General features: G+C 44.0%; 1 protein-coding gene across 1 annotated transcript in view; it reads left to right on the top strand.

The window, feature by feature from the left end:
- The window catches only part of CACNG4 (calcium voltage-gated channel auxiliary subunit gamma 4), a 95,488-nt gene extending 82,195 nt beyond the window's left edge, over nt 1-13,293 (top strand). The window contains exons 3-5 of the mRNA XM_063120023.1: nt 1,072-1,212; nt 11,187-11,787; nt 12,624-13,293. Coding sequence (XP_062976093.1) covers nt 1,072-1,212; nt 11,187-11,725 — 680 coding nt within the window. The 3' untranslated portion in view covers nt 11,726-11,787; nt 12,624-13,293. The remainder of the gene's footprint in view (nt 1-1,071; nt 1,213-11,186; nt 11,788-12,623) is intronic.
- Nucleotides 13,294-13,552: the final 259 nt, after the last annotated feature.

The raw sequence follows: 13,552 nt of genomic DNA, 5'->3' as shown, positions 1-13,552 counted from the left end.
GCAATCCTCACTACAAATACTTCCCCCCCCCCTATATTCTCCCTCTCTCCTCTCCATTGGTCACCTCCATTTTCTTTTGCTTTCACCTGTGCCCTTTTTGCTTCCTCCCTCAACATCTGCCTGCCCCAACAGCCACAGTTGCATTGTAGAATCCTGTGAAAGGCAGAAAAGAAAACAGCCTTCAAAAAACACAATTACTGAGTAGAATTTTGTTGTAGAGAACAAAAAGACCCTGTATAACTGAGCTGTGTGTGTGGTAAATTTTGACAAAGGATCCCAATTACACTTCAGAAAGCTGGGGAGGGTGGCGAGAGTGAGGACATGACCAAATGGTACTTATTTACACATTCTAAACATCTCCTTTCTGAAAACCCGGGGTGCTGTGGCTTTATTACTTCTGCTCAGGAAATGAATAGGTGGGGTGGAGCAGATTCCAGGACAGCTGTCAAACAGTCAGTGGGCTTAATTATCCAAATTCGCATGTATGGAGTGGCTGCTGGTAATGCTGCCTGTGTGGCATTACACACTCAGTAGCCTGCTCATGCATTTTTCATGGCTCTTCCCTGCATTAATTTGTGGGTTATTCTTTATAACCTCTTTAGCTGGTAGCTTGTCAGAATATGTTTCCACACACAGTGGCTTTGGAAAGCTGATTATGATAATAACCCCAAAACTTCCAGCAGAAATCGCAAAACACGTAAGAGAAGCAAATGGAAACCATTTTGCTTTTGTGGAGGGTCCCCGTTCCCACTCGCAAGCATGTATCTAATAACATCATATCTGGCTTTTAAACTTGTCTTGATTCACTTTACTTTTTATATTATTTTGATGCTTTTGTAGATTTGCTGTTTTGAGCATATTTAAACGTATATGGGTTTTTTAAAAGACTTTATTGTAAGCCAGTCTCATAATGTATTTGAAGGGCTGGGTATAAATCTTGATAATAAATAAATTGCTGCCATGTGTGGGGATTTACTTTTTAATTGCCACAAACGTCCATTCCTGTAAAGTGATGGCACAACTGACCATCGGCAATCTTCGTTCACATTTTTCCTCTCTTCCTGTCTCCAGGTATTGTCCGTGCCTCCAGCGTATTTCCTATCCTAAGCACAATATTACTGTTACTGGGAGGGCTCTGCATTGGAGCTGGAAGGATTTACAGCAGCAAGAACAACATTATCCTCAGTGCTGGGATACTTTTTGTTGCAGCAGGTAGGTCAGCATAGCACCTGATCACCTTTTGACTTTCCGCAAGTTTTCTTTCTAGTTTTTAAACTGGTAATTGGGGGCGGATAATAACCCAGGAATGTATCAGCAAATGTATTTATTTATGATGGGTTGGATCCAGACTTGCACTCAGCACTGAAGGAAATAGATGGGATGCCAATTTTCTCCCCTCCATTGCTGGGCATTCAGAGAGTAGAGGAAGTGGAGAAAAACACCACCCACTCCCTCCTTCCAGCAGGAAGCCTCTGCTGGATCTTAGCTCCCTGCTTATGGGTCCTTGGTCAACAGCTGGTTGGTCACCGTGTGAACAGAGTGCTGGACTAGATTATTATTATTATTGTTATTTATTTATATAGCACCATCAATGTACATGGTGCTGTACAGAGTAAAACAGTAAATAGCAAGACTCTGCCGCATAGGCTTACATGGGCCTTTGGTCAGATCCAACATAAGGGCTCCCATGCAAACCCTACCCAGGATTTTAAAGGCTGTAAAGAGTGGAGAGGAAAGCCATCACTGGGGCTTTTCTGTGTACTTATTTAGTGTGATCATCTTCATAGCTAAACTGGGACTTGAACCTAAGTTCTCCCAGTCAAAGTTCAACGCTTTATCCACTCTACCATACAAATCCAAGCAGGGTAAAACAGCTGCAGCCCCACTGTTACATCCAAGAGGGTTGAGGGTTCTCAAGAGCCCTGGTGCAAGGAGTTTCTGGCCCAGTTCTGCAAAGTCAGATATACTGGAAATAACACAAAAGATGAAGAAACGCCTTTCTTTTTAAGGAGCAGAGCACGACTGCTTATGCTCCTGAATCTGGGGTTTTGATGGATATGGTGTCTGAGAGGAGAAGCTGCACCTTTTGGCAGTTGTGCTCAATGGTACATCACAGCAAAAGGAGAAAGGAAGGGTGGGCAACAAAGGGATGTGCAACATGTGGCCTTCCAGATGTTGTTGGAGTGGAGCTCTCATCAGTCTTAGCCAGCATAGCCAATGGTCAGGAGTCCTGGGAGTTGCTGTCCAACAAGATCAGGAGGGCCACAAGTTGCCCACCCCTCATCTATACTAGTGTGCTCCATAGAACTGTTTTTAAAAAGTTCCTTTCGCTTTGCTCTGATTTTTGGACAATCTTACATTTGCCTGAAGCTACAAAGCTGTCTGAAAAACCTGGGATGTGCTGAAACTGCCAAAAGAAACTGAAGGTGTAAACTAACCAAATTCTAAAGGATTGATCTTCTTTCAACAACTTGTTCTTAGATGGTTCTTTAGAGCCCAACTTGGTTGTAAAATCCAAAGGTGTTTTCACATATGAATAGCACAGTGATTTGTGCTGAATGTCTAATACTCTGCATGACCGTGGAAGTTCACTGCCATGTGCTATGCCTCTTTCATAATGGCCATGTTGGTTCTGCCCCTGGCATAGGAATGTTTTTAGGTCAACAGTATTGTCTAAAAATTGTCCAGCACCAATGTGCTTGGGAAGTTATAAGAAGCGGTCATATGCTATTCATCTAGCTCACTATTGTCTACTGAGTGTTTCAAACTGGAATCTTTTCTTGCCCTGCCTGGAGATGCCAGGGACTGAATCTGCAGCCCTCTGCATCCAAAGCAGGAGCTACGACCCTTCCTCTCTATGAATGAACAGCTCTTTAGGGTTTGCACCATGTGACACTTGTGACAGCTTGACCCATACAGTATGCAGAAGCACCACAGTAAGCCTGGTTCAAACTAGGTGCCTTTCTTCAGATGCACATATTACAAGGACATTTTGTTTTTACCAAGATGGGATCAGAAGGACGTCTTCTACAGATTTGAATTTCAGATTCCCTCTTCCACCACAAAGTCCTAACACCTTCCAATGCTCAGTTCACAATGGTCAATATGTGTTGCCATCACATCAGAGGCTTGGACCCAGCATCTTCATTCTGCCAGGTGAAGGATACTGCTGGTAGAACGGGACATCCATGTCAACCTCTCCCCTCCCCCTAAATGCCACCCAAAACTGCTCTGGGGGGTTGGGATAGAAATCTGGAGGGCTTGCAGGGAGCTGCAAAGAAGAAGACCCATTCTACCACAGAAGTCCCATTCCACCACTAGTATCCTTCTGCTGGCAGGATGCTGAATCCAACCCACAGTTGTTAATTTGAGAGAGGCACCATGTGCCTTGTAAAGGTGTTGAGATTTACCAGTGGTGGGTTGGGAAGGAGTTGAAGACCTGTTTGTGAATAGAGTGCCCAGAGAATCTTCTGGGCAAAGTAACTCTTCTGCTTTCAGCTCCCACATAGGTTCTCAAAGGAAGTTCAAGTGGCTGTAGCATGTAGTCAAGTGATGTCAAATGCATATGGGTTTGAGAGTCAAAAGCCCCATCCTGCAGATGCCCATTTTTTTTCTCTGAAAAGCACCAATTTCAGTGAGGGGGAGTGGCTAATGGCTATAAAGATTTGAGATGCAGTGAGGATGTGCAGATAATAATGGGGTGAATGATGAAACACTTGCATGTGCAGGAGTGTCGTGACAACACATGAGCAAGGAACAGCTGGATTGGGACAGATGTCTAAACTGTTGTTAAATAATATTTAAGTCTCAACCTACTTCCAGTCACTCCCTCAAAAGTAAGGGCCCAAAATGCCCCTTTGATTTCCTTTTAACCAAAGGCTTGATCTCAGAGAAGGAAACCGATAATAAGCATAAAGTATATAATGTGGAAATTATTTGTCTTTTCCCCCTACTCTGACAATCATCATCATCATCATCCAGCGAGTTCCCAAGAGAACTGGAATCTGAATGCAGTTCTTGAGGCACTTAGCCCATTGTTTTAACAAGCAGACCACCACACTACTCCTTATGAGAGAGCCTGTTGATTAAAACATATCCCACTCCTGCTAGAAGTGACCCTAAATATCAAGCTGCTTATTATTCTAGAAACATATTAGTGGGGGGGGGGTTTAAATTATTTTTTGGGAACACAGGCCTTTTAACAAACATAGCGTGGGTGTAAAAGCATCGCCTCCAATTGCCGGGGGCTTGAGAAATCTCCCTTGATAATTACATAACTCCTGTCTTCTTAACAGCAGCTACTGACATACATAAAAGAGGATGTTATTTCCTGTCATCCTCGACAAGGTCCCACTACATCTGGGCTTGGCCTTCTCCTCTGTGATTTAAATGTAGCAGATGGCTCACTGTTTAACAGGCCATCTTAGGGTCTAATATTGGCCCAGTTCACATGATCAAAATAATCCACAGTGTCTTATTTAAATTTTGCAGCATGTTTGATTTCCAAAACCACTGCCTAGGCCTTGCCTTGATGAAGGGGTTGCCCCAGGGTGGATTCGCAGTAGTGGCAGGTCATCTACACAACACAGCAACCATTGCGAAGCCATCCAGGGGCAAACGCCAGAAACTCCACTGAAAAAAAGTCAGGCACTTACCCCGACTTTTTTGGCTGTGGAGGTGTGTCACAGATGATGGCGCCCCCTGATTAGTTGCCATCGGCTTTGCAGGGAAGGGGGCAGACGTCCAGGAGCTCAGGAGAGCCCCGTGCATCCCTTTTTTATCTGTATCTGTGGAGCTTCGCAGATACAAATTAAAAAAATAGAAAAATGTTGGGGAGAAACAGGCAACCAGAGGGAGGTCAGAGGGAGGAGAGCTGGTTCGGGCGCCATACATCCCTCTCTTCATCTGCCTCTGGCTGCCTCGTTCCTCCCCCATCCCCCCCCCAACAGTGCTCAGCGTGGTGGCAGTGGTGGCAGCAACTCCACACTTGCATTTCTTCCCATACAAATGCCAGGAAGGAGTGCAAATATGGGAGCCAGAGGCCTCATGGCACCAACGAGCACTTCATCAAGACGGAGGGGGGGGTAGTTAAGGCTTTCGTGTGGTCTAAACCTCAGCAGCATGGCCTTTGGGGGCTTGTTAGGGTGGGAAACAACCCTCCAATAACCCATGGGCTGTTGTAGGCTTATTTTGGCTTATTTTGATCATGCAAACCAGTTCATTGTCATGGATTTGCTTTCCATGATGGGATGGGATGATGTATTGTATTTATTTATTTATTCAATTTGTACTCCACCTTTCTATCATAAAATGGCACTCAAGGTTGCGTACAGACACAAAATAAATAAAAAACAATACATTAAAATACAATAGAAACGTAACAATTACAGATTTAAAAAAACAACAACAACGCAGCACCCAATCCAACAGACCCTGTTACAAGCCAAAGGCTTTCTTGAATAAAGCAGTTTTTGCCTGCCAGTGAAAGGACAGCTGAGAGGAAGCGAACCAAGGCTCTCTTGGGAGGGAGTTCCACAGCCTGGAAGTGGCCACCGAAATGGTCCTCTCTTGGGTTGCCATCAAATGCACTGCTGAAGGCAGTGGTCTCAAAAGAAAAGTCTCTCCATAAGGTATTAAGAACCGGGCAGGCTCATAAGGGAGAAGGCGATCTTTCAGATAGCCTAGTCCCAAGTCATATACGGCTTTACGGGTCAAAACCGGCACTTTGAATACTGCTCAGAAACAGACCAGTATCCAGTGAAGCTGTTGTAACAAGGGAATCACATGCTCCCTGTAACCAGTCCTGGGCAATGGCATTCTGAAGCCACTCAAGTTTCTCAACAGTTTTCGGAATCAGTCCTACATAAAGTGTGTTCCAGTAGTCAAAATGGGATGTGACTAAGGCATATGTGACCATCCCCAGATCAGATCAGATCCCTATTTGACTGACCAAAAGCCCTTCTGTCTTGTCTGGATTTAGCTTTAATTTGTTTACCCTCATCCAGTCCATTACTGACATCAGACACCAATTTAGAACTAAAAAAGCTTCCTTGGATTTAGAAGGAAAGGAGAGACAGAGTTAGGTGTCATTAACCCCCAAAATTCCAGACAATCTCTCCCAGTGGTTTTATGTATATGTTAACTGTTATCGGGGTTAAATGTAACCCTGAGAGACACCACAGGGGCCACATCAATGAATAGGAATCTTGGAGCACCACCTTCTCAGATTGCATTTCCAAGAAGGACTGGATCCATAGTAAAACGGTACCTCCCAATTCCACCTCAGACAGATGACTCAGAAGGATACCTTAGTCAATAGTATTGAAGCTGCCAAAAGGTCCAGCAGGACTAACAAGGACACACTCCCACTTCCCAATTCCCAGCATAGATCATCCATCAAGGCCACCAAAGCAGTCTCTCTCCCATAACCAGCTCTGAAGCCAGATTGAAATGGATCTAGATAATCCAACTCATCCAGAAATGCCTGGCCTGAGAAGCCACCACATACTTCAGCATCTTGCTGAAGAATACAATATTGGAGATCAGACAGAAATTATCCAATTATCTTTGTTATTTTTAACAAAGGTCTGCAGAATCACACATTGCCATAAAGTGTCATTCTTACCCATTCATTCAAGAGGCAGCTGGACAACCATCTGTCAGGGATGCTTTAGGGTGGATTCCTGCATTGAGCAAGGGGTTGGACTCAATGGCCTTGTAGGCCCCTTCCAACTCTGCTCTATGATTCTATGATCTAGCTAGCCCATCTCTCAGGTTGATTTCCTAAGCCGGGAAGGGCAAGGGTCCATCACAGGCCTCACCTCTCCAAAGATCCTGTCCACATCCTTGGGCTGAACAAATTTAAATGTATCCATTTTAACTGGACAAGCAGGAGCCAAAGTTAAATCCCCCAGACATGTATCAACTATGGCATCCAAGTCTATGTGGATATGATTGACTTTATCTGCAAAGTATCACACAAATTGGTCACCATAGCAGGCTATTGAGTGTTCCATCACTTCTTCTTGCAGGCCAGAGTATAGCAAACCTCTGGCCGCTCAAAAATCTCTGCTGGGCCACTCTGAGCAGATGCAATAGTGGTGGTGAAGGGCAGTCTCTTTCCCGCCCTCATTGCCACAGAGTGGGATTGGAGCCCATTTTTGATTGGACTAGCCTGTATTCGATTGACCTCATTCAGAGTTTTCTGCCAAAGTCATTTTAGTTGACATCCCATGTGTTTCATCGCCCACAGGGCCCTGGGAAACCAGGAGACTAATTTGGCTCCAACTCATGGGAGAGGACAGTCAGTTGCCCACCAGCAGGCATAATTGTATGTCTATTAGCATTCTACACGCAGAAGAAGGCAGGTGTACAGGCAGTCCTTTCCCTCCTCTCTGCCCAACAGACCAGATGGCCCTCACCCTTGACCACCCCATTCAGTGGCAGCCCCGCCAGCAGTGGACTCACTCTGCAGCTGCACACTTTTTGTGTTCTAGCCACAGGAAACTGATGCAATCTTTTGCCAGGTGGCAGAATACCTCCCATGAGAACATTTTCTGTGGAAGAGTCCAGTTTTCATAGTTTGTAATGTGCCACATCCTCTAAGGGTCAAACTTCTCTCTGGCCTTCCCCATGCAGTTCTCTCACAGAAGGTGTATGTTAATTGGAGGCTCTGTATGTAGAGAAAGCAAGCAGGAAAACTCTCAACTTATAAGATTTTCCTGAGAAGAACGTACCGTTTGCCCTTAAGTGACTTAATGGTGACAATATAAAAAAGCTTACTCAGGGCAACTCTCTTTATATTGTCACCATTGAGCCACTTAAGGGCAAACAGTACATTCTTCTCAGGAAGATCTTATAAGGCACAATAAATGTCTGGTATACCTGGTGCTGGATTTAGGCAATGGCAAATATATACCTGTTCGTTCAAGAGGACACTCCCTAGAGCCAGTGGCATCACCAGGGCTAGACCATGGGACACAGGTCTAGGTCGTGTATTCTGGAAGGGCCACCAAACCACCCCTTGCAGAAGGTGCCAGCTCCTCCTCCTTCTCCAAGCCCAGTCCCTCTGGCAAAAGGAAGCACTATGGCAGCTAGCCAGGTGGAGCTGCAGGCCTCACAGTGCGCCATTTTAAAAGTTTTTTTTTCCCTTAAGTGTTGGGCAGCAGCAATCTGAACCAATCAGACACTGCCTTTGGGTAGACATGGCCAATGAGGGCACAGGGACAAGGTAAAGACTGCGCCTTAGCCACTCCTCTGCCTAGATCAGCATTTTTCAAACTTTCTAATTTAAGGAAACTTTTGCACATTTGTTGAGGAACCTGCCATGGAACCCCTGTTAATTGCAAAAAATTCTGGGTCTTATTTAAAGAAAGGACCTTTTCAGTGGTGACATCCTAACTCTGAAGTGCTCTCACCAGACAGGCTGACCTGGCACAAAAATTAATGTAATTCCGACACCAGGCAAGACCTTTTCATTTTCTCTGGCCTTTCCTTTTAGCTTCAAATCTGATTTTTATCTCTTCCCTGTGATTTTACACTGGTTTCATATATTTTGTTATTAGTTATGTATTTTTTAAACTATTTTTGTATTCCTTGCTTTCCTTGTTAACTGCCCTGATAATTCTTTGACATGCAGGATATAAATATATGAAATCAGAGTAAAATAGATACACACTTTGTTCACATGGGGAACCAGCCAGGGTGAACTGAGAATGAGCTTTAGAACCCATCCAAAACCAATAGGCTTTGGCAACTGTGTGTTACAGGGGAAACTGGTAGAACTCAACAAGCTAACATTCAGGGAAGCTCACCTCCAGTGTTGATTTTCTCATTGAGGAACCCTTGATATGCTTCCATGGTTTCCTAGAGCACAGTTTGCAAACCATTGCCATAAAGGAACCAAAGCATCTACTCCGTGCACTTGTTCCTATCATGAAGGAGCCACTGTGGTTATGATGGGTGGAAAAAGACGGCACACTGTTGCACTAGTTCCCTTTCCCCAGCACTACTAGGTTTGGAGTTCTCCTAAACAAGTGTTGCTGGGGAGAGGAAGCCATTGGGAAGACCACATGGTTCTATGCACCACACAGACCCTTCTGTCTCCCTCCCTGTTCCTGATGTACAAGAGGTCTGGCATGGTTGGGAGAAAAGACCTCAGAAACACATGGAAGGAGAGCATTGAGGAGGATGAGCAGTGTGGATGGGTGTTCTACATTCCTCCCTCAGATTCCACCATGACAAGACCAGAAGTTCAGAAAAGTGGGTGGATTCAAACAACCCATTTATATGGACCATTAAGACACAAGATCTCCTTGCTTATAATTGGTGCGTAGTGCTTCACATTGTGGGAAATGCTTTATCAGCAGTAGGACCAGGCTATTATGCAGCTGTTCCAGCTGTCATAAGATGATCCTGCCCCACATATGAGGGAGCATGAAAGGACAGTAGCATTATGTTCTGAAGGTGTATTCTTGGCTGGGTCAAGAAAAATCTCTTTGCCACTTTATACTTCAACCTTCCTACATTTGAGATGTATGAATGGAAACTGCTGAGACTTTCTCCAGTTCTGCTGAGGTCAAGGGAAAATCATAAACCTACCAGCACTGACCACTAGGCTGTTGTGATGCATCAGAATGTTCAGTCGCTCAGAGAAAAAAGCAATTTCTGCTCCTGGGAAGGAAGGGAAGCTTGTCTGTTTAGCTAGGATTAAACCACATGTGTGCCTTAAGACACCTTGTATGGGCTAAGCTAAGGAGCAGGGGAACCAGAGGCAAGTGGGATGCAGGGTGGTCAGTGGGTTGAGAATCAGAAACTTGAGAAAAGGGGGCGGTTTTTAAGAGTAAAGGAGACAGGGAATTGAATAGAGAAATGGCTAATGAGCAAAGAAGTAAGTTTACAGGTGCTGGTGGTTTTGAGGGCTCAAGACTTTTGGACAGGAAGCACAGGCTTTGCTGTACATTTGTGGCTTCTCCAGTCACTGCAACATTGTGACTTATTTATTACATTTATATACCGCTGAAGCTCTCTGGGCGATTGACAACCCCAAGAGGGCAATTGACAGACATTAATGGAGACGTGAGGCTAAATGTCCCATATTAACTGGAACTAATCAGCTAGTTTAAGAGTAGGCAACTTTGTGCCCTCCTGATGTTTAGGGCTACAGCTCCCATCAGCCAGTGTGGCTAGTGGTCAGGGATTCTGGGAGCTGTAGTAAAAAAAAATCTGGAGGGCCTGGGATAATTTCTTAGCCACAGGCTTCTACTGTTCTATATCTTCCATCACATGTTTCATGTTGTATTGTGGTGTTTCAGAAATGAATATAGCCTATTTTCAGAGTTTACACTGTGAACACATTCCTCAAGACAATGCAGGATATTGTGATGACTTTAGGGTCCCTAAATTGCATGGATTAATTATGCCTCTTAAATTGGTTCCCACTGCATTTCCAAACCCAATTCGAATGGCTGGTTTTGACCTTCTGTACCTGAAGAATTGCCTCTCTCCATGGTCCACATGTGTCTTAAGATCTTCTGAGGCTCTTCTCTGAGTGGCCCCACCAGTGACATGCAGTGGGTGGCTACTGGGGAAAGGGCCTTCTCAGTGGTGGCATCCCTATTATGGAACATCTCCCCAGACAGGCTTACTTGGCACCTAGCTTGATGCCATTTTAGTGCCAGGCAAAGTCCTTTTCGTTTCCCTGGGCCTTTTAAGCTACTCCAGGTCTAATTAGTTTTGTTTGCCACCTTTTTTTATGCTGCTGCTTTTATATGTTTTCTAGTTGACCTGTTCCATTGTTTGTATTTGTAATGTACTTCTATTCTTGTTCTAACCTGCCAAGAGAACTTGCTTGTAGGGCTGCATATACATGGCTACAATAAATAAATAAACAAACTCTGAAGCTTCTTGGATTTAGCACTGGAATTAGTCCAGAAGGGTATCTGTGATGGCATCAGACAGAAGAATAGCGGGAACCATCTCAGCCAGTATCTGGAGTTTTATCTAGATACTTCCTCAGTTAAAAGTCAGATGCTTTCTAGCTCAGTTGGGATATCTAGTTTGCAGCAGATACCCATTCCTATATTGCTTGATATTTCTATCTTGTCCAACCCTAGCGATTACAAGCACAATCATGTCATTTGGGAGTTGTTCCCCCTAACCAGACTATTTTCCCTCCTTCTTTCTAGGATTAAGTAACATAATAGGAATTATCGTCTACATATCCAGCAATGCAGGTGATCCTAGTGACAAGCGGGACGAGGACAAAAAGAACCAGTACAATTATGGATGGTCTTTTTATTTCGGAGCCTTGTCTTTCATTGTGGCAGAAACAGTTGGAGTTCTAGCTGTGAACATTTATATTGAAAAGAACAAAGAACTGAGGTTTAAGACCAAGAGGGATTTCCTTAAGACCTCTTCCTCTTCCCCTTATGCCAGGATGCCAAGCTATAGATACAGAAGGAGGAGGTCCAGATCAAGTTCTCGATCTACAGAGCCTTCTCCATCCAGGGATGTTTCCCCAGTTGGCATGAAAATGTCAGGTTCAATTCCCATGAATGAAATCTCCATGTACACACTGTCCAGGGAACCCTTGAAGGTCACCACAGCCGCAAGTTACAATATGGAACAAGACGCTGGTTTTCTTCAAGTCCACAATTTCCTTCAAAAGGAATTCAAAGAAGGACTTCATATCAACATGGTCAACCGGAGAACAACACCTGTTTGAAAGGATTTGCTCACTTTTTCTTAAACAGAGGAGAAACAAAGCAAAATGCAGCTCTTTTATAGGTGAAAAGTGTGTATTTTGAAAATGCTCTTGCATACCTCAAGATAAAAATCACATGAAGAGGTTGCAGATAGAAACAGTGAAATATTGATATGACCTGCAGATACAGAACTATACATTTCTAGCTGGTTTTTATAAGCTCTTTCAAAATTTGTTTAAAATTCTCGGTGTCACTCACACTCACTCACTCACTCTCTCTCTCTCTCTCTCTCTCACACACACACACACACCTTAAAATCAGCAGCTCCTCTCCCTGCAATTTTGTAGTATGTGTAGTGTAACTTGTGACTTGGAAAACATTTTAACTATTGTAGGTTTTTAAAATTTCAGTGTGGGCTTTTTTCTATAATGCTATCCCTTTGCTACAAACCCAAACCAACCCAAAATGCTGCCAGGTGTCCTATTTCCTTTGAGCTGAATAAAGAGGGAGTGGATATTTCCCCAGAAGCAACCTCCTCTTAGAGAGGAAGGCAAACTATCTGAGAACTGTAGCATATAATTTTACTCAAACTTTTGCAGGACTCTTGACAAGAAAATCAATGAGGCAAAAGTCATTTAGAATCAGGGTTCTGCTATTCAGCCTTGTTCACACTTGGGGTGTGGAGGGGGGGTAGGGAACAGTCAGGTTCTTAATTAAGCAGTTTATCTTAATATAAAATCCCTGTGCAAAATGATTGAAGTAGGGATCGACTCAGTTGACCTGTTAAGGGAACATTATATTCTCCCTTCCCTGCCCACCAGACTGTTCAATATCCTTTGTATTTTGTATCACTTTTTGGTCTACACTTGCTTGAGTAAATACTATTTTTAGATGAAGAATCTCTCTCTTTTTTTTTAGAATACCGTACATCACCCAACCCATGAGGAACTCCCTCCCTCAAAACCAGGGCAGAGAGAACTTGACTTCGAAAGTCAGTAACAAAAAAAACTTGGGAGATGACAAGCATGTAGAGACTGATGCTATGTATCCTGAGATGGAACTTCACAAACATTATTCATCAGCAAGCCTCTCAGGTGCCACATTCTAAATTTCAAGCATGGATAGGAGAATTAAGGCAGCCTTCCCCCAACTTGGTGCCCTATGGATGTATTGGACTGCAACTCCCATAATCCCCAGCCAGCAGGTTGGGGATTATGGGTTCAGGAAGGCTGAGTTAAGTTATAAAGGCTGAATTATGGTATGAATCAGCTCATTGGCCTATCCAGCCCAGTTCTTTCAGTGATCTTTGGCAGACGTCTCGCCCAGCCCAGCCTGGCTTCCTGAGATTCTTTAACTTGAGCTGCTACTAAAATTGAACCATGCAAATCATCTAATATGCCACACTGAGCTGTAGCCCCACCTCCAAACTACTTTAATCGTCAGTACGGTGCTTAGTGCACAATCGGAAATATCCTGCAGATGATATCAATGGCTTAACTATTTATTGCAGGGGCAGGGATCATGGATTAAATCCAATGTCATGCAATCGGACTTCCCCACGCTCTTCTCTCCTCCTGAGCAGATTGGGGGGAGGGCTGCAGAGGGAACTAGGAAACCATTCCACCTGCAGTTTTCATTGCACTGGTGGACAGTCAGGGTTGGAAACAACCCCCTGTTTTCTCTCAGGACATGGACCCATGTGGGACAAAAAACAACAGGGGACCCCACACAACTATTAACTCCTTGACTGTATTACTTAATGAATTATACTATAGGTTCTTAATTGTATTATAAATACCATCAATAAATAAATATATTGCAACGAGTGGGAAGATCAAGGTGGGGCA

The sequence above is a fragment of the Elgaria multicarinata genome, chromosome 3 (genome assembly GCF_023053635.1).
Source record: "Elgaria multicarinata webbii isolate HBS135686 ecotype San Diego chromosome 3, rElgMul1.1.pri, whole genome shotgun sequence".
In the NCBI taxonomy this organism is placed as follows: Eukaryota; Metazoa; Chordata; class Lepidosauria; order Squamata; family Anguidae; genus Elgaria; species Elgaria multicarinata.
This window is presented reverse-complemented; position numbering and strand designations above follow the sequence as displayed.